This window comes from Heteronotia binoei, chromosome 14 (genome assembly GCF_032191835.1).
Source record: "Heteronotia binoei isolate CCM8104 ecotype False Entrance Well chromosome 14, APGP_CSIRO_Hbin_v1, whole genome shotgun sequence".
In the NCBI taxonomy this organism is placed as follows: Eukaryota; Metazoa; Chordata; class Lepidosauria; order Squamata; family Gekkonidae; genus Heteronotia; species Heteronotia binoei.
This window is the reverse complement of record NC_083236.1, coordinates 34,196,933-34,217,506: the sequence shown is the minus strand read 5'-3', so window position 1 is coordinate 34,217,506 and position 20,574 is coordinate 34,196,933. Positions and strand designations below refer to the sequence as shown.

General features: G+C 46.6%; 2 protein-coding genes across 4 annotated transcripts in view; both read right to left on the bottom strand.

The window, feature by feature from the left end:
• Positions 1–1,119, bottom strand: part of HSF4 (heat shock transcription factor 4) — a 28,876-nt gene extending 27,757 nt beyond the window's left edge. Inside the window, exon 1 of one of the 3 annotated variants that reach the window (XM_060254255.1) lies at positions 763–1,119. In XM_060254255.1, coding sequence (XP_060110238.1) covers positions 763–984 — 222 coding nt within the window. In that variant the 5' untranslated portion in view covers positions 985–1,119. The remainder of the gene's footprint in view (positions 1–762) is intronic. The other 2 variants (XM_060254254.1, XM_060254253.1) reach the window with 2 other exon arrangements.
• A 3,798-nt stretch (positions 1,120–4,917) lies between these two features.
• FBXL8 (F-box and leucine rich repeat protein 8) lies at positions 4,918–10,773 on the bottom strand. The gene is made up of 2 exons (XM_060254256.1): positions 10,575–10,773; positions 4,918–7,142 (listed from the first exon to the last, which is right to left on the bottom strand). The coding sequence occupies exons 1-2, from the start codon at positions 10,730–10,732 to the stop codon at positions 6,167–6,169; spliced, it is 1,134 nt and encodes a 377-aa protein (XP_060110239.1). The 5' UTR covers positions 10,733–10,773; the 3' UTR covers positions 4,918–6,166.
• Positions 10,774–20,574: the final 9,801 nt, after the last annotated feature.

Here is a 20,574-nt window from a genome sequence, read left to right as displayed (position 1 = left end):
TCTGTGCAGGGCTTCTCAGGGCGGCTCTTTTTTCCTAGATTCTGCATTGGCATCTCTGGAGTGGGGCTGCGTATTCCCTGCTTGCTCCCCGCCCCGTGCAAACTTGAGAGCCGAGAACGAGACCAGGGCAAAGACTAGTGCAGAATCGGTCCTGGTTATTACTTGGACGGGAGACCACCAAGGATAGCTGGAGCTGCTATGTAGAGGAAGGCAATGGCAAACCACCTCTTGCCTTGAAAAACCTATGAGGGATCACTATGAGTCGCATGGGACTTGACAGCACTTATTATACTTACTTTAATCTTTTGCATTGAGGGACCTATTCCTTTCTACCCAAGAAAGGCACAGGCTGGGGGTAGGTAGCTTGTTAGTTGCTGCTCATGTATCCCCCCAGAAGACCCAGGAAAAGATTGCAAAAAGATCTGTTCTGAAAGGGTACATATGCAGCACCACCAACACCAACTAACATTATCCAGAGCAGTCTACCAATTCATTCTACACAAGACATTGATTGAAACTTTGTTCTGAGCAACCATGTACAGCACTGGACTGCAGAATGCTGGAATAATACCAAATGTGTAAATCTAGCAGAATATGAGCATCTGTTTCTGGCTACTAAACCCAGGGTCAACACAGCCCACAGCAGCTACAGCCAAACAGAAGGCTCTCTGAGCATTGATCCTCTGATGTGCTGAAGGGTGGTTTGTTTGTTTTTTGGTCCTTCTTTCCAATACCAAACTTGCAAGAAAGAGCTTTACTCACAATGCTCCAACAGATGAGATGGTTGGTCTCGGGATCCTCCACCAGCGTCCACAGCTTGGTGAGAAATGCCGGCACGTTGCTGGAGTAGCCATCCATAGCCACGGATGTGAGAGACTCCTGCATAGTTTTGAACAGTGGCCCAGCTACACAAGCACCATCCCTTTCCCACAGCAAGCCTCCCTCTCTCTCCGAACTGCGTATGTCAGAGGGAGGAAGGAACATCGGCCACGATTTGGGCCCAGCAGGGAAAACACCCTCCCTGTTCCCCCCAACCAGTCACATCAGCAGGGTAGTTGGCTCTCTCCCAAGCTCCACACAATGCACAGGGGCATGGCCAACCACAGGGGAACAATACAGAGAATGAAAGCGCACCGCATTTGATCTCACACAATGCACTGAATAAAGATGCAGCCTCATGCAAAGAGAATACACTTGCTTGCACAAACACAGTTCGCCCAGGAAGCCAGCAAACCACTGGAAAGAGCCACTGGAGGCATCTGCTGGTTTGCCTTCTGAGCATGCTGCTTCAAGAAGTAGGGTTGCTACCTCTGAGCTGGGAAATTCTTGGAAATGGGGGTGGAGCCTGGGAAGGACAGGGCTGGAGAGGGGAAGGATCTCAGTGGGATATAATGTCAGGTTCCCAGCTTTGGTTTGAGAAATACCTGGAGATTCTGGGGGTGGAGCCTGAGGAGAATGGGGTAGACTTCAGTGGAGCATAATGCCAGAGTGCACCTTCCAAAAAGGACATTTTCTCCAGGTGAACCAATCTCTGTCACCTAGAGATCCATTGTAATGCCACCACCTGAAGATTATACAGAAACAGACTATGCACCGAAAAAATACAGTACTATGTACTGAAGGTTGGTAACCCTATAAAATACCATAGAATTCACCTTTCAAAGCAGCCCCCCAACCAGTGGAACTGATCGCTGTCATCTGGAGATCATGGCCAATGCCATGACATCACTTCCAGGAAAAACCCTGAAGTGGAAGTGACATCAGTCCTCTCTAGGAGTCACCAGAAACCAAATGGTTTTACCATAAATTTTCCAGCAATCCCTAAAGTGAGATGTCACTTCTGGAAAAAACCTGGAAGTGACATTTCAATGTTGGCCCCACATCATCACCCTCCCCACCCCAACTCCAAACTAGTCTGCAAGCAAGAGTCCTCTGTCATAGGGTTGCCACCTTCTCTTATGACAGCCAGTCTCCCAGTCCCTGTCACTATTTGAATGAGCAGAGGGGGAGCTAAACCACAGAAGTTGCACCACAAGCACTCTGGGGTTTTGCCAACCTCATGGATATGTACTTGGCAACTCTACCACACATCTTTCCTCTTCTTTGAACTGCCTTGTAAACCCCTGACTTCTTAGACTATGTTTCTACCATGCCCTACTCATCTAAAAAATACATATGCTTCTTTCTCTACACACCTGCTCAATGGATTTGTTGCCTATCTTGTCTCGGTGGCTACCTGACTTTTGGCTTTACTGAGCTATTCTCTCTTGCCTGACCTGCCACCCAGTTCTGAAACTGACATTTCAGGGCCCTTGAACAACACATCTAGTTAATAGAAGGGTCCTCAGTTTGGCTTCACTAATTTCAGAATCATGTTCTCAGGACATAGACCTCTGTACTGAAGGACTGTGATCTTCAACACAATGGGTGTCCCGACCCCTGCCTATGTGTTTCCTGGTGTCCACTTGCTTCTTTTCTTCAAAGCATCTCTTCTCCAAAGCAAAAGGCCAACTTTGGATTTCCTCCATTTCACTGTAGTAGGAAACAGTTTACAAAGTCCCACGGGCATCACCTTCATATCTCCGAGCCTCCATTTGGAAAACAGCTTCCTTCATTGTTAGAAGCTGCATGGCTTGGGACCTCCTACCCCTTTGCAGAACATTCCAATGTTTCTTATTGGACCAAGCCCCCATGAAAGCCATTTTGTTATTTGTTCCACCCACCCTCCCGACAGCCATTTTGTTATGACACCCACTGTCTGTTTTCAAAATTCTCAAAGCGCCCACAGCTGTAACAAGATTGGGGGGCACTGACACACCTTCAGGACTTTAGTGATTCTATCACATTTTAATAACATTAGCAGTAAACACAAGTACATTCTGCATATACAGTGCATGCACACATCTGTTTGTAAGAAGGAGCCAACCTGCATTCACTTTATAAATAAAATCTGGCAACCAGTAACTGGATAAATGTGGGGCTTAAGATCACATGCTCAACTGTACACGTGATGAATGTAACGTGAGACTCTAGGATTACCAGGTCTCAGGAAATATTGGGAGACCATTAAAACTATTAAAATGCATATTATTAAACTGTTTAAAAACAATTAAAATACATAAACTGCTAAAGCACATGCTGGGTTTGAGGGATATTATGGGATACATTGGGAGGGAGAGCGAACAAACAGGACAGGCAAATGAAATTTCTCGCTCACTAAATAATTCACTTGTGGAATGTACCTCCACCAGATGTAGTGATGACTATAAGTTTAAGTGGTTTAAAAGTGGATTTGACAAATACAGAGAGAATGAGAGAAGAAGAGATTGGATTTATACCCCGCCCTTCACTACCTGAAAGAGTTTTAGAGCAGCTTACAATCTCCTTTTTCTTCCCCTCCCCACAACACATGCCCTGTAAGCTAGGTGGGGCTAAGAGAGCTCTCCCTGACCTGCCCTTGAGCAAAACAGCTCTATGAGAACTTGTGGTTGGCTCACGGTCACATCAGTAGGTGCATGTGGAGGAGTGGGGAATCAAACCCAGCTCTCCCAGATAAGAGTCCGCGCACTTAACCACTGTGCCAATCTGGCTCACATAGATGCCATCAGTCGCTCTTGGCCATGGTGACTAAATGAAACCAACATCAAAAAATGTCAATTAGCACCACAGTGTAAACAATCTGGGGACTTTTTATGTATACAAATTCGTACCATCAAAATGAGAGTCCAGCTGATGCGAAGTGTAGTTGGTAGTCATAAGAGACTTATGACAGCTGACTTATGACAATCAGGTAGGGTTTTCAAGGCAAGAGACATTCAGAGGTTGTTTGCCATTCCCAGCCTCTGTGTCATGACCTTGGAACTCCTTGGAGGCCTCCCATCCAAACACTAGCCTCAGCCCACCCTGCTTAGCTTCCAAGACCTGAGGAGATCAGGCCAGTCTGGGCTATCCAGGTCAGTACAATATAAATGTGCATTTTACAAATAGTATTGTACGTTATTTTTACCAACATTGCATATGCACTTCATTTTATATGCACAACAGGAATCCCATATTCATTACATTTTGAGAGATTTCTTCATCAGATGAATGCGAAGTTAAAGGCAGATGAATGACCACTGTCTATTCCTATAAAAAAGCACGGCTCCCAAATAAAATTTATTCCCACAGGTTATAACATAAGAACATAAGAGAAGCCATGCTGGATCAGACCAATGGCCCATCCAGTCCAACACTGTGTGTCACATAGTGGTCAAAAAAACCCAGGTGCCATCAGGAGGTCTACCAGTGGGGCCAGGACGATAGAAGCCCTCCCACTGCTGTCCCTCCCAAGCACCAAGTATGCAGAGCATCACTGCCCCAGACAGAGAGTTCCAACAATACGCTGTGGCTAATAGCCACTGATGGACCTCTGCTCCATATGTTTATCCAATCCTCTCTTGAAGCTGGCTATGCTTGCAGCCGCTACCACCTTCGGTGGCAGTGAATTCCATGTGCTAATCACCCTTTGGGTGAAGAAGTACCTCTTTTTATCCGCTCTAACCCAACTCCTCAGCAATTTCATTGAGTGCCCACAAGTTCTTGTATTGTGAGAAAGGGAGAAAAGGATTTTTTTCTCTACCTTCTCTATCCCATGCATAATCTTGTAAACCTCTATCATGTCACCCCTCAGTCAACATTTCTCCAAGGTAAAGAGCCCCAAACGTTCTAACCTTTCTTCATAGGGAAAGTGTTTACAACCCTTTAATCATTCTAGTTGCCCTTTTCTGCACTTTTTCCAGTGCTATAACATCTTTTTTAAGATGTGGTGACCAGAATTGTACACAGTACTCCAAATGAGGCCACACCATTGATTGAAGGCTGAAGATTCCAGGGCATTTGCTCTTAAAACAGCAAAGAACATTCTTCACACTGCAGTTGGTCAAGTGTAGTTACACTCTGAGATAAATGTTTATTGTGAGTGATCAAAATTATCACAACTTTATATATTATTACAATCACAAAAGAACTAGAAAAATATATATCTAATCTGCCCCTGATGTATGTATAATCCACATTCACTGAAGCAATGTCATGTTCATACTGATTTGAACTAACGGGCTTACTTAGCTATGTGTTAGAGTCTAAGTGCAATAGCCTATTATCCACATGACTTCAGCCCACCATAGTCACTGAGGTTACTTTTAGGTTGCATCAGGACCTGTGCTCTAAAATGGCAGCTGTTTCTTCCAGCAATAGCTTAGCAGAAAAGCATTTCGGTTCCATACAATACATACTGCCTACACATTTTGAAACCACACAGCAATCCCTTCCATATCTCACTTTGGCAGCAAAGTACTTTATATTTGTATTGCGCTGTCCACAATACGTTCAGTGGAGCATGAAGAGAGCTGGCACTGTGTAAGCACATGGTTGCTGAAGTAAGCGCTGCAGTTTGAGGGTCAAATGACATTTGACAAACTCCCTCTTTGGATCAGGCATGTGCTGAGTTCTGTGCTTGGAACTTAATTTGCAGGCACATCAGAGACCAACCTGGATCATGGGGAAAGGGGACTTACACTTTCCCCACTCCATGGGCTCTTCTGCATTCTCATTTTCATCACTTGGGTGCCCCTATTCCTTCAGAGGTTTTTTCTTTCCCACACGTGTTTTGCTCCCTTTTGTGGTCCTTTTGATATTACATCACACTATCTCTAGCACATTCCCATGCACTTTGCAACTGCAGGGAAATATGGTGGAAATACAGTGATGTAACACCAAAGCAACCACTAGAGGGAGCAACATAAGTGCAGAAAAAACGTGAAAGCAATAGGGGCACACAAGTGATGAAAATAAGAGTGCGAAAGGACCCCAACACTATTTTCCCAAGTTGAAATGGTCCTAGGGAGCCATTAATTGCCCCACTGGGAAACTTACATGTAGTCATCAGTTTCCCAAGTAGTCCATACAGTCCAAAGAATTCCCTGGGGGTCATTTCAAGTTGGGCGAAATGCCACAAAGGGGAAGCTTTAGGCCTCCACTTCCTGCAGTCTTAATCCACATCTGGCCCCTGCAAACCCAGGAAGTTCTGAACTTCCTAAACACACCTGATCAGAAGGAGGACATGAGGATTTCATAATATGCAAACTGGTTGAGCAGGTTTTTCCAAAGTAGCTCTTTAGAAAAATCATGAGACAATTACTGGTTGCCAAGGGTGGCGTTCTTTGGTGATCTTTAGAGTATATCTTTTCAGATCCGGGCAACGTGTCAAGAAGGCCTCAATTACACCTTGGCTAACTGTGCAGTAACAGTGGACCTCTTTCAAACGCACACACTTCTTTGCCAGATCTATCAAGGAGAAGTCGAGGTCATCGGATGGAGTGGTGTGAAGGACCAGCCTCTCCAAAGTTCTGCTGTAGTTGCTGGTGACAAACCTAACCTGGTTCACCATGTATGTAAAAGTGTTCAGTTCCAGAGTGGTCACGGGGATATTTGGCTTCAGGATGCGAGGTATCTTCCAGGCAGGGACCGTGTGCTCAAACTCGAGTTCGACATACAGCTGTGGGTGCCTCTCACTCACTGCAGCCCAAAGGTCTTCTGTGATAACTGGGATGTATTTGTCCAGACGCTCACAGAAAATGTCCAGGCAAATGAAAGGTTCCCGATTTGGCTTCACCAGTTCCTGAAAGACATCTTCAGACAGGCTGGCATAATAGACACCCAAAGTAGACAATTTAGGACAAGCCCTAAGAAGATTAACAATAGCTTCTGGCTTGACATTACAAACCAGGGTGCGATTGTTGATGAACAAGGTGCGCAAGTTCGGGCTAGAGCTTGCGATCAGCTCAACAATCCCATCATCAAGAGTGAAAGGCATCTGTCGAAAATCAATCTTCTGGAGGTTGATCTTGGTCTCGCTCTGGCAGATGTTCCTGATGCTCTGCAGGATGTCTTGGCCCGCATAAAAATAGGGATTCTCCCCTGTGCAGGCGATGCAGAGAGCCTGCAACTTGTGGTTCTGCTGGGCCAGCATGTCTAAAATTTGAGAGACGTTCCTCCGAATTACCTCCTTGGACTGATCAAACAAGATCTTCAGATGCTTGATAAGGTCCAGGAACTGGTGTAAGCTCTGCAATGTGCCATCTTCATCCTCATCCTTGCAGCTGAAAGAGCATTGGGAAAAGAAACAGAACTGGAAATTTCTGGGGTTATATGAAAAAAGCATAAGAAGTGCTGTTGTCACAACTAGCTTATGGCAACCCTCAAGGGGTCCTCAAGACAAGAGGTGAACAGAGGTGGTTTTGCCACTGCCTGCCTCTGTATAGCAACCCTGGTCTTCCTTGGTGGTCTCCTCCCCAATATTAGCCATAGCTGATCCTGCTTCACTTCCAAGCTCTCCTGAACTTGAACTAGACCAGGCTATTCAGGATGCTACTATATTAACACTAGTATTAACCAGGGCTTTTTTTGAACAGGAATGCACAGGAACACAGTTCCAGCTGGCTTGGTGCCAGGGGTGTGTGGCCTAATATGCAAATGAGGTCCTGCTGAGCTTTTCCTAAAAAAAGCCCTATGTGAAACAATGGTGATATCAGGGGTGTGGCCTAATATTGTCCTGTAAGCCGCCCTGAGCCTGCCTCGGCGGGGGGGGGGGGCGGAATATAAATAAAATTTATTGTTATTATTATTATTAATATGCAAATGAGTTCCTGCAGGGCTTTTTCTACAAAGAAAGCCCTGGTATTAACCATTTGCATTTATTGCTTTACTCTAAAATAAGGCAGACTCCTGCAAACATTGAGGTGGGGCGGGTCAAAGGCACCTGTGAGAACCCTTTGGAAGGTTCAGTTCACAAACAGCTTTATACTGAATCAGGCCACTGGTCCTTCTCGTCCAGTCTTTATAGAGAATGGTAGCAGTTTTTTCGATGTCTCTGGCAAAGAAAGATCTTACCCAATACCTAGATCCAGGCTATCTAGCACTGTTTTCGCACACAGCTTACCTCGCAGTCACAATCCTGTTCCCTCCGCAGCATCTGTTGGATTTCCCACCATCTGCACCGGAGTTACAGGAAGTGCCGCGGCTTTTGCGTAGCAAACGTAAACTGGCTTTTAGTAGTTTACGTTTGCTACGCAAAAGCCGCAGCACTTCCTGTAACTTCAGCGCAGGTGGTGGAAAATCCGACCAGACGCTGTGGAGGGAACAGGAGTGTGACTGCGAGGTAAGCTGTGTGCGAAAACGGTCTAGATCTGTAAGAGCTCTGTGATTCTCAAAAGCTTATACTATAACAATAAAATTTGTTAATCTTAAAGGTGCTACTGGACTCTTTACTATTTTATCCAGTACCTGTTAGTGAGATCCTTGAATGGGAGATGCTAGTGTTTGAAACTGAGACCTTCTGCCAACTGCAGCATGTATTCCACCACTGAGCTAGGGTAGAAAGCACTGTCAAGTTGCAGCTGACTTTTAAAAAGTCGACTTTAAAAAAACCTCTGCAGCCCACTTATGGTGACCCCATAGCATTTTCAAGGCAAGAGTCCAACAGCTGTGGCTCCTGATGAACATAAGTTTTGCTCCAGCACAGTTTCTGAGGTCCTAGGGTAACTTCTGCTGTCCTATTTGCTCATTTCTAAGATTTGTCGTGTGCATTTGGCATGCTGAGTTGGTACCTTGCCACTGCAGGGATCCACCTCTAGAATTTCAATATAGTGTCCTGTGATCTTTTGGCCTATGGCATTCTGAATGTTTGTATTATAGTCCCTTGGCAGAAGGCTTTCTGTATTGGCTGGCCATAAAGTTCTGATTCCAAGCCCTCTAAAAAATGAGAGCAGTCTAGCTTTCAGTGTCTATGGTTCCCCTTTCAAAGTACTGGCTTCTGCAACTTCCTACAGGAAGTCTGAAGTGACTTATGGGATAAGAAGCCTCCAGGACTCCATGGACAGTTAAAAAAAACCTTTTGTATCACTCAAAGCAGATTAAAATTTGCAACCATCAACACTTACGGCAAGGATTCTTGATAGATGTCAAGTCACTGGCCAGGAATGTGTTTATATTGTTTAGATGAGGCCTGAGATTACTTCAGTTATTGTCACTATCATCGTTTGGAAAACCAGTGGCCAAGACCCATGACTTTATGCTTGAGAACCATTCTATTCTCCATTAAATAATTTAAGGCCCCACACTATCCAATGCCCTCAAAGATACACTACAGTCCCAAGCAGCGCTACACTGCTGCAAGTCTATTGAAGCCAGTGGACTTAGGAAAGTATAACTCTTAGAAGACTGTAACTCAGGGTAGGATTGCACTGTCTGTTTCTTTAAGGTCCTTTATGGCCAGGGGCCTGCATATCTTCGGGACTGCCTCTCCCACCCAGGTCTGCTACTCAACATCTTCTCATAGTCCCTGGTCCTAAGGATGTCTGCCTGGCTTCAACAAGGGCCTTTTCGGTCTGGGCCCCTACCTGATGGAATGAGCTCCTGCTGCAGATCCGGGCCCTGCAGGACTTATCAAGGTTTTGCAGGGTCTCTAAGACAGAACTCTTCCGCCAGGCTTCAAATTAATCCAGTGGGCGTCCTTTGAAAGCCATCACTTCCCCCAGCATTTCACCATTATGATGTTTGTTATGCTACGCTGTTAGCCATCAACCACATGCTGTTGGGTGGTTTTGTTGCCTATGTCTGTAACAGTTTTTGGCCACTGTGTAACACAGAGTGTTGGACTGGATGGGCCACTGGCCTGATCCAACAGGGCTTCTCTTATGTTCTTAAGATTGTAAACTGTGCTGCTCCTGTTTTGTAATGTCTGTTTTCATGATATTATTTTAACTCTGTTGTTTTACTGTTGTAAGCCGCCCTGAGCCCGCTTGTGAGATAGGGCGGGATATAAATCCAAAAATTAAATTAAATTTAAATTAAATTAAAGGCAGCAGAACCAGCAGCACTAAGTACTTCATGGGCACAAAGTGCAAGCAGATGAAGAGAACGACTCGTAACAATCTTTTGATGTTGCTTAAACAGAGATGGATGGCCCCATCTAGCCTGCTCTCATAAGATCTTGAAGCTAAGCAGGGTCAGTCCAGGTTCCTAGTCGGCTGGAAAACCACCAAGGAAACCCGGGGACCGTATGCAGAGGCAGGCAATGGCAAACCACTTCTGAACGTCTCTTGCCTTGAAAACCCCACTAGGGGTTGCCATCAGTCAGCTGCAACTTGAAGCACTCTAGGTCCAGGAAGAGAGAGAGTTACTGGCCCAGGATCATCCAAGTGACATTCATGGTTGAATGGAGATTTGAACTCATGTCTCTCTGGTCCTAGTCCAGCGCTCTTGCCACTGTATTACATTGAAGCCAACTGGATTAGACATTTACTAAATAGTAAGCAGAGAGGGTGAGGAGAGCGAGGTGATCCCAAGATGCAGACGATACAGTCCTAGAGCAGAAGTTCTTACTGGTCTTGGGGACAGAATGAGGACAGATCTTGAGGACAGAATGGGTGGAGAGGAAGGAAGCGAGTTAGTAAATAAAGGCAAGACTTCTCCAGGAGATAAGGCAACAGGGGGAGGGGGGCTAACAGAAGAGTTGAGCTGCCACTCCTTACCTGACCTCTGTGAAGTTCCAGACGGAACTGGCAGAAACCGCCACAGCCCAGCGCCTACACACTTGGAAGGCTGCGAGTCTGTCCTTGAGAGGGAGGTAGCAAAATATGTGGGACAAAATTTCTTCCGGGATCATGTCCCAAATGTCCAGTATTGGCATCCTTTTGAGGCAGCTGATTTCAAACTCCAACAGCAGATCTCTGCACTAAAAAGAAAAATAATAATAATTTGCCCCCCAAGCAGACGTATCAGCTGATGCTCAAAAAGGGAGGGGAATAAAGGAGAGGTAAGAGGATAATGTGGCCAAGTAAGATTCACAGAACCATTTTAGCAAACCACCTCTGTTCGTCTCTTGCCTTGAAGCCAGGTGCAACATGACAGTAGTTTCCCACCAGAAATCACAGGATAAAGTATTTGCACCATCACATCTCTCTTCTCAGGAATGAACCCGGAGAGGGACTAGATTTTTTTTTAAGCCAGAATGACAGAGTTAGCATTACTTGAGGTCAGGACATGGGCCCCAATGAAATGGATTTGGCAGGTTTTTGAAACCCTGCAAACTATTTACTAACTTGCTTGTCTCCACCTGGTCTGTCCTCAAGATCTCAGTTTTCCAGTAGGAACTTCTGTTCTAGGATTGTATTGTCTGCATCTTGGGGTCAAACTATTTGGTCAGGTGTAGGAGGAGGGTGTTTGGGCATACTATAGGTGATGAATTAGGGTTGCCATCTTCAGGTTGGGAAATTCCTGGGGATTTGGGGATCTGAGGTGGAGTTTAGAGAAGAGGAGAGACCTCAGCAGGGGAAATTCCCATAGATTCCACCCTCCAAAGCAACTGTTTTCTGCAGGAGAACTTATCTCAGTAATCTGGAGTAAAGATTACTCAGTAAACTTCAGGAGGGCTCCAAGACCCTTTTTACCAGCTAGTCAGCGGTCTATAAAAAACATTCATCTTCTTACTCCACTTACAGAATTTAATGCAAGGCCTGATGATCAACACAGCTGCCCATTTTCCACTAGTCAAATATATACAAGGTCCAGGATCTAATACAAATTCAGTGCATGCTAGTGTTCGGCTCTTGAGGCCCTGGCCTTGGCTCTGGACTGGACCACACTGCCCCCGACAGCCGAGAGGGGGCCCGCAGAGGGCTGCCATGGCAAGGACCCACCCATGGGCAATTCCACTGGGAACAGAAGGCTGGACCCACTCCACTGGCAGTGTGCCAATACCACAGGGAGGGAAGGGGAACACCTGCTCATGCCTGCCTGGGATGCAGCAGGTCTAATAAAGGCACGATAAGGGCCACGGGAGGGGGCAGAGTGGAAGAGGATGATTCATTAAAGTCAGACAGACGGGTACGCCAGGGAGGAAGGGCTCGGTACTGCCAAGGCTCAGTACTGCCCTCCCAATTTAGTATCACCTGCAAATTTAATAAGCATTCCCTCTATTCCTTCATCCAAATCATTGATAAAGATGTTGAACAAAACAGGTCCCAGGACAGATCCCTGAGGCACTCCACTTGTCGCTCCTCTCCAAGAGGATGAGGAACCATTCACAAGCACTCTTTGGATGCAATCTGTCAACCAGTTACAGATCCAACTAACGGTAACAGGATCCAAACCACATTTTACCAACTTGTCAACAAGGATAGTATGTGGAACCTCAATGGCTCTTTATACAATCAGCAAGAGAGTCACCAGATAAGCAAAACAAAACAAAACATAACCTTTCTAAGCATCAAGTTTTTCTAGGGCAGTACCATGGGAATTCTTTCTCTTTTGTTTAAACAAATCATTATATTAATGTCATTATAACCATCTATCAGGTCCCTGGAAAGTGTACAGGGGTGTCGAACATGTGGCCTGAGGGCCAGATCAGGCCTCCAGAGGGCTCCTATCAGGCCTGCGAGCAACTCACTGTAATCTGCTTCCTTCTCTCTCTCTCTCTTGCTTCCTTCTGCATCACCAGTTGCTTTGCCAGGCTTGCTCAATCACACAAGAGCTACAGAGCAAAGTCTCTGTTTTCTCCATTGGCTGACCACCACATGAAGCAATTTATGTACAAAAGCTCGCAATGCCCTGCCATTTCATGTTTTCCTCTGGGTCGCAGGCTCAAAGCATTGACCATGAGATTTCTGTAATGAATGTTAATAAATCAAAAGTAGGTTTGCAACTTACAGATAACCACCTGAACAGCATACTCAAGATTTCTACAGCATATACCGTACATTGTCTCTAGATTTCTATGCAATAATTCAGAACAAGATGTGTCAGTTATCAGAGACTGTTAAATAAACAAAATATTGCAAGAGTGCTAATGTTTTTAAAGTTTTTTTTAAAAAAATCTTTAATTGTGTTTGTCTGTGTCCTTTATAAAGCATATATCTCTGCTTTCTGGCATTACATTTTATGACACACATGGCCCAGCCCAATAAGGTCTCATCTATGTCAACTCTGGCCCTCCTAACAAATGAGTTCAACACCCCTGAAGAAGAACAGACTGGCATTCTTGCTTAGTCCTCCAAGACTACAAATACCATAGACCAAGCTAGGTAGCTAGGACAATATCAGTCTCCTTCCTGTCTGCTCTGCTTTTACTCACCCTCTATAACAAATAGAATGTAATCTCATAGAACATCCTTCCTGTTTGTTCTTCTTTTTCTTCTTCCCTCCATGCATCAGGAGTAATGTGGTGTCTCTCCTGACCTGAACTAAGCAGATGGCCTACTATCAAGACAAAGCCATCCATAGTTGGCTAGAATAGATAGCCACTCTTTCTCTCCGCTACACTTACATGTTATGTTTCTTTAACTAAATCCACCAGTATTGGTTTCTTAATTTAAAGCAAAGGCTCCCTGTGCAGTCTGTGGAACAGCAGTGCCAGATTAAACCCTTTGGAGGCCCCAGGCAGTCAAAATCTGGGGGGGGGGGGAGCAGCTGGCAAATTATCTGAGTTGGAGCGCCCACCCGGCTGCCCTTGGCCCCCACTGCATCCTGCATGCAGCTTCTCAAAAGCCCCTTTGACAAAGCTGTGGGATAGAGGCAGAGATCTCACCAGGCAAGTTGGGCAAAGAGCGGCTCAGTTGCTGGCTGTGTGTACAGGTTGGGAGTGCTGCAAGCAAGGAAAAAAACAGGGGGGGGGGCGAGGGGGAGCTGGTCTATAGCTCCTAAAGGTGTGGGGGTCCATAGGTCAGTGCCTTGTTGGCCTAAAAGAAGATCTGGAAGATATTGGATTTATATCCCACCCTCCACTCCAAATCTCAAGAGTCTCAGAGCAGTTTGCAATCTCCTTTATCTTCCTCCCCCACAACAGACGCCCTGTGAGATGGGTGGGGCTGAAAGGACTCTCACAGCAGCTGCCCTTTCAAGGACAACCTCTGTCAGAGCTATGGCTGACCCAAGGCCATTCAAGCAGGTGTACGTGGAGCAGTAGAGGACCTAATTGTTAATAGCGTGAGATAGTGTGGTAACCATTAGACTAGAACATGGTGCTGCGCTGAAGCTCAGCAAGAGCACTCTGCCAAGTGAAAGTAAGGACGGCTGCCTGACTAGTTCCGCCATCCTAAACCAGACCCAACAGAAAGACCATCTTTCATTTAAGCCAAAAACTAACTCTCTATCCCCTTTCATTGCAGTTACAAGAAGGAAATAATCTCTCTACAAAGAGATTCCTTCATCCCTTTAAAAGAAAAAAAAGAAAGCTGGGAGTTTAGAGAAAACGCATAAATTTTTATTGCTGATTTCTTAAAAATAAAAACCGGAAAAGCCCTGGCTGTAGGGGAGGGGGTGCTAGCCACGGTAAGGAAACCGAGGCAGGGAAATCTGCCCTGTAGAGGCCCCGTTGTTGCGGGGGCTGCATTCGCAGCTACACAACCAAACACCCTCCCCAGAAAGGCGGCTCCACAGCACAGGAGACCAACAGGCTCAAACGGGGGAGGAAGAAGAGTTAATCCCCGGCTCTGGTGACGAAAGCGGCCTGGTGGGATCACATGGGAAGGCTTCAAACCCGGCCGATTGAGCGACGCCATCCGCTGAAGCCGCTGGAAGTGGCAGACCGTTTGCAACTCGCTTGTTCGCGGGCTGGCCCTCCGCATCGCCGGGCGGTGGGATGGGTCATCCGCAACTAGCAAAACCGCGCACCGGGGCAGTATGCTTTTTTAGCGATCCTGGGGACGCGACGGTCCCGCCCTCGGTTCTTGCTCTCACTAAAAAAAGGTAAAGGTAGTCCCCTGTGCAAGCACCAGTCGTTTCCGACTCTGGGGTGACGTTGCTTTCACAACGTTTTCACCGCAGACTTTTTACGGGGTGGTTTGCCATTAGCTTCCCCAGTCACCTACACTTTCCCCCCAGCAAGCTGGGTACTCATTTTACCGACCTCGGAAGGATGGAAGGCTGAGTCGACCTGGAGCCGGTTACCTGAACCAAGCTGGGATCGACCTCAGGTCGTGAGCAGAGGGCTCCTGCTGTAGTACTGAAGCCTTACCATCCTGCGCTTACTAAAGGCACTAGTAATATTTCATTATTGCACCTACCAGTTCAGGTCGAGCTCTCCCTCCCTTGTCCGCCTGCACCAGCCGTCAGCTCGGCTTTTCTCCACGGGCCAACAAGATTACTCATCACCACAGCAGCCAGGAAGAGGAGGGCCCCCGGCTTCTGTTTGCGGCCCAAAAAAGGATGAAGTCATTTCCCGCCGTTTGAGACTAACACGATTTTTTTAAATAGGCTTTCTGTCGCAAAAGGACATCTTCGGTGTCTTGTTTGCTCTCTCACACCTTTCTTTGCTGTTTTGCCCTGTCATAAACTGAGCAAGGAGAATCTGGACCCAAAGGGCAGGAGATGGAACAGCTTGGCAGGGTTATGGTTTTCCCCAGGGAGGGTGGCAAAATCCAACTTTATTTCGGAGGTGATCCAAGCCAAGGGATGTATAGAGGCTCAGTTTCCATTGGCAGATGGGAACTTTCCTGCCTTCCCCAGATCTCCACAAAATTCTGCTCCTGGGGAATGGGGAACCCCAAGGAATGACATTGGGGGGTGGGGTCTGCAGTGGGAGGGGGGGAATCAGAGGAAATTGCGCATTTGCTCTGGAGCCAACTCAGTTGCTTGAAGGAGCAATGTTCAGGGAGGAGAAGCAAAGCCAGACAGCCATACTAGCTCATTTAGCTACATCTTAAAGTCCTTTTTATTAGGACCAATTAAGACTCACAATATGCTATGCACATTTCTGAGCTATACAGAACACTTCTTCAGGGTGAGGTTAAATTAATAAAGGGAGGAAAAGATACCTAGAGGGCAGCTGGAGATGTTCAGGAGTCCTCTAAATATGTTGAACCAGCTCATATAGTTCTCAATTCCATTGTATCCTCACAACAACCCTGTAAGGTAGGTCTCAGAGTGTCTGAGAGTGTGTGACTAGCCCAGGGTCATCCAGATAGCTTCCATGACACGAGGGATTTGAGCCCAGGTCTCCAGATCCTCATCCAATAACCCACTTGTTATGACCATTGTGTGGCTAGCATTGCACACAACTCTTACACCGCTTCCATGTATTGCAATGAAGGTTTCACAGAAACGTGCCCCATTGGATTGGGAGCTGAGTGTAACAAAGCATGAACAGGAACCACAGCGCCATCAAATGTAGGCTCATGTGCCCAGTCAAGGTTTCTAATACTCAGAGCCAGTTCAAGGTGCTTTGTCACTAGGTTCTGTAATGGTTTATGAGAGATCCTTGCTTATTTGAATTATTTTTCATATGATCTGCTTTGAGTCTCATTGGAAAAGGTGGTGGTCTCTAAATGAAGGTTTTCTGGTATTAATGGTAAGTTAACAGCAGACCTCCAAAGGATGTTGGAAAAGGGAGCTAATAAGATCCTGCTTTTAAAAAAACAAACTACCACTTTGCAGGTGAAGAGAAGTAAATAAACTGGCAATACTTGGGTGAAACCTACCTCTGCTGGAATGAAAGTGACCAGGAATACATAGATGAGTCCTAAATTCCACAGCACATTCTAGTCCTGAAAAGTTTCTCATTCCACTTTTGAGAAATGTGGGGCTTTCTGCCAGTCTAAGGTAAAGTTTAGCCTATTCACCTGATCAATTAGAACTGCTACATCGGTGATTTCAGTGACCTCTGAGCATGCTTTCCCCCATCAGAGAGTCAAGTATGTTGACTCAAAGCAAACCCGCAGTGGGATCAGATGTTTCTGGCAGGGCCTTCCTTTCCTGGGTGAGCAGTTCAAGGCAGCTCTTGAAGCCTTCTAATGAACAAACACAGGAGACATCTAATGCCTTTACAATACATATTTGTAAATACACAGGTTGAGCAGGTATTATGGGAACCAAGCACATGGAGGGGTGGTGCTAGTCTCAAAGCGGTATTATGCCAGCTACTTCATACTTTCTCCTCAGCTAACCAGCAATGCCTGCCTTGTGTGTTCGGAAAGTACAGTCTTTGGCTTCAAAGTGTGTGGAGGGACAGTTGTGGTTCTTCAGTGGTATACACCCTCAGCCCATGCTTAGAGGCACTCTTATATTCCTGGCTTGAAAAACAGGCTCCAGGGCTAAACTTGAGCTGAACTCTAAGCCACATGAACACACGTGAAGCTGCCTTAACACACTGCATGATTAAGGTCAATAGTCTGCTTGGATGGGTAGCAGCTCTCCAAGGTCTCAGGTAGAGGTAGTGTAGCCAGATCCTGGCAACTGACAGAGGATGGGGTGGCACTTACAAGGAAAAAGGATTAGGTCTTGTTGCCAGCATTGCCAGCATTGCAAAGGAAGTGGCATCACGCCAGCATTGTCCAGGCAACACTCTGGCATTTGAGCAAAAGCTCTGTGGTAAAAATGGTTTTTACCATAGCGTTTTTACCCAGATGTCAGAGTATCACTCAAATGTCAGAGTATCACTCAGATGTCACTGGCATGATGACATCACTTCCTATGTGACACTAGCAATGAGGCCTAGGTCTTCTCCTTTCTCTTGTTAAGTGTCCCTCGCTGGCCAGCTGATTGGTGGCTGGGGGTAGAGTCTGGCAGCAGGAGACCCTTGTCTCCACCAGGGGGCCTGGCAACCTTATGTGGAGGTCTTTCACATCATCTGCTACCTGATCTTTTTAGCTGGAAATGTCAGGGACCAAATCTGGAACCTTCTGCTTGCCAAACAGATGCTCGATCCCATTAAAACACAGGTGTCACAGACTGCCCATCACCATCTAGCCTTCACCTTTATAAACAGACTGGACTCCATCTTAGCTATCATTGCTTTGCAGCCTTGAAGGCAGTGGTGTTCCTGATGCCTGCAGGTGGGCTACTTTAGCCCCCCTCCCCCATATTGCTCCATGCCAGACCATGCCACCAATGCAAAGCAGCCATTTGCTCTTGCCTGCCCCACACCAGTCTCTGTGGTCCACACCAGCTCAATACATTTCACTATCATGTTCCAAATAGTAAGAGATGACCACCGTCTTGCCCCCTCCCCAGTCAAATCATGCGCAGCTGTGCTCCTACATATGGGTCCCCAGAGTCCAAGCTGCAAGGGATTAAAGGTTGCAACTCCTGGGTACCCACTGCTCCATTATTTATATGCTTACTTCTCCAGAGACTTCTTTGAGGAAGCTTCATTGTAGTTTCAAAAACATTACCCTTTGCTATTCATGCTTGGTGCTGCCCAGGACAATGTCTGAGGAGAAAAAGCAAAGCCCCAGGCACATGAGCATATGAAGCTGTCTTATACTGAATCAGAGCCTTTAGTCAATCAGTCAGTATTGTCTTCTTGGACTAGCAGCAGCTTTCCAGGTTCACATCACCTCCTACCTGATCTTTCTACCAGGATATGCCAGGGATTGAACCTGAAACCATCATCATGCCGAGCAGATGCTCTACCACTGAGCCAAGCCCCACCCCTCCAAGTAGGCTACGTGCATGTGTAAAGTGTCATCACGTTGAATAAAACTTAATGGTGGTCTAGCAGGGTTTTCAAAGCAACGGACAAACAGAAAGTGATTTACCCATTACATTTCTCCATTACCCCAAATTCATTTTAGCCTCTTAGCATTACCAATTGTAAGTGCTGCATTGGTAGATTTCAGCAGCCTCTGAGTGCACCTTCCCCTGCTATAGACTTCGTGAGTGTGTCTTTCCTAGCAGGGCAAAGGATCAATGCTGCAGGATTATTTGAATGACTCGCTCATTCAGGTTCCTGCTCTTAAGTGTCACGCAACACAGATGGGTGTGTTCAAAATAACCTGCATTTATAAGCATGAGGATACCCAAATGGGAGCAACTGGTTTCAGGACAGCTGAGCACATACAGTCCCCTCTCTTAACCAACCACTCCCCCCGAACTGAGTAGGGAATGCAATAAAATGAATTTTAACAGGGTTCTGCAGTTAAGTAGAAAAAATCCAATGCATAATTATAGAATGGGGGAGACTTGTCTTGGCAGCAGTATGTGTAAAAAGGATCTGGGGGCCTTAGTGGACCATACACTGAACATGAGTCAGCAGTGTGATTTGGTAGCTAAAAAGGCCAATGCAATTTTGATCTGTATCACAATGCAGGAATCACAATGCAGTACTGTGATGTGAACTCTCTGCTCACGGCCTGAGTTTGTGTAAAAGACTGGGGAAGGCAATGGCAAACCACCCCGTAAAAAGTCTGCTGTGAAAGCGTTGTGAAAGCAACGTCACCCCAGAGTCGGAAACGACTGGTGCTTGCACAGGGGACCTTTCCCTATACTGTAAGAGTGGGGAGAAGGGGACAGTCTGTTGGGACAGTCTCTGGAGTGTGGGGATGTGTCCTTAGGGGTGGTCCAAAGATTGTTTTGGGGGACAGCCTGGCCCCAGTGTCTGCCTGTGTGATTGTCATGGGGGCACTCCCACTTTGGAGCAGCTGGCACAAGAACTGGGCTTTGGACTAGGAAACACCGTATGCTGCAATCAGGGGTCATTTTGAAGAAAAATAGGTGGTGGAGCTCATTAGCATATGCTCCCCCCCCCAGCAGCCAAAAGCAACCCAATGCAAGAAAGGAGAGCCCTGGGCGAGCGAGGCCTGTTTGGGCTGGCTAGAGATTCAGCCAGCACAAGCAGGCCTCGCTTGCCTGGGGCTCTCCTGACCCACCCACCCCCAGTCAAAAGGCCAGCAAGTCACCTGCCACCCAAAATCGCATAAGAAGTGGAGAAAGGGTGACATGGGCTTCTCAAGGGGTTAATGAGGGCTACTGGCGGCGTGGCAAAGCCCTTGGTGGCTGGCTGCCTGCCTGCCCGCTCTCCTAATCCAGGGATTGTTATGCAGCTGCACCAACTATTCAGTGGACAAGGTAGATAGGTGGGAGGAAGAGGGGGAACCCTCAGAAAGGTTCAGGAGCTCTGCTCCTGTGAGCGTCTGCTGAATCTGAGGCCTGGCTACAATTAATATTTCTTAGTAAACAAGATTTAATGTCAATAATGCAATAGTTCGGAAACAGGTTGGCAATTCTACTGGGAAAGAACCAACTTCAGCCTCCTTTCCTGGGCAGAGTTCTCAGTTCGAATCCAGCCCTCCTGCACCTTTCGCTGTCACGAACTACCACACCTATCTGAGCTGCTTTCAACTAACGTTCTTTGGGGTTGTCCCTGATTGGGTGCTTGAACTTCCTGGTGAGGCTGCCACTGGGAGGACCTTTAACCAACCCAATGGCCAAGGGAGGCTTGCTACGAGTGGCAGATCGTGTAGCCAGTCAGTAAGCACGGAGCTCTGCAAGCCGTGAGAACAGAGGAGGTTCCCTTAAACCGAAGGAAATAATGGTTTTTAGAAGCCCATGCAAAAAGTCACATTTTGTCAGACGGTATCATAAAAAGACGATTCCCAAGGTCTCATGCATTGCAAAACTTCTATTAACTTTTCCCACGCAACTGGAGGGCGGGGGAGATCACAGTGTTGCTAAGGGATCTGGACATCCCCAGCCCCTTAATAGCCGTATCTAAATTTCTACGGTGCTAATGCGCAGGGGCGGAAGGCGCCGGCATTT

Bases quoted from the DNA above. Each gene is read 5' to 3' on its own strand.
- FBXL8 (XM_060254256.1), bottom strand. From the start codon at position 10,732: ATGCCAATACTGGACATTTGGGACATGATCCCGGAAGAAATTTTGTCC. The intron at 7,143-10,574 runs GTAAGGAGTGGC...ATGCTCTTTCAG, and splicing joins TGGAACTTCACAGAGGTCAG to CTGCAAGGATGAGGATGAAG.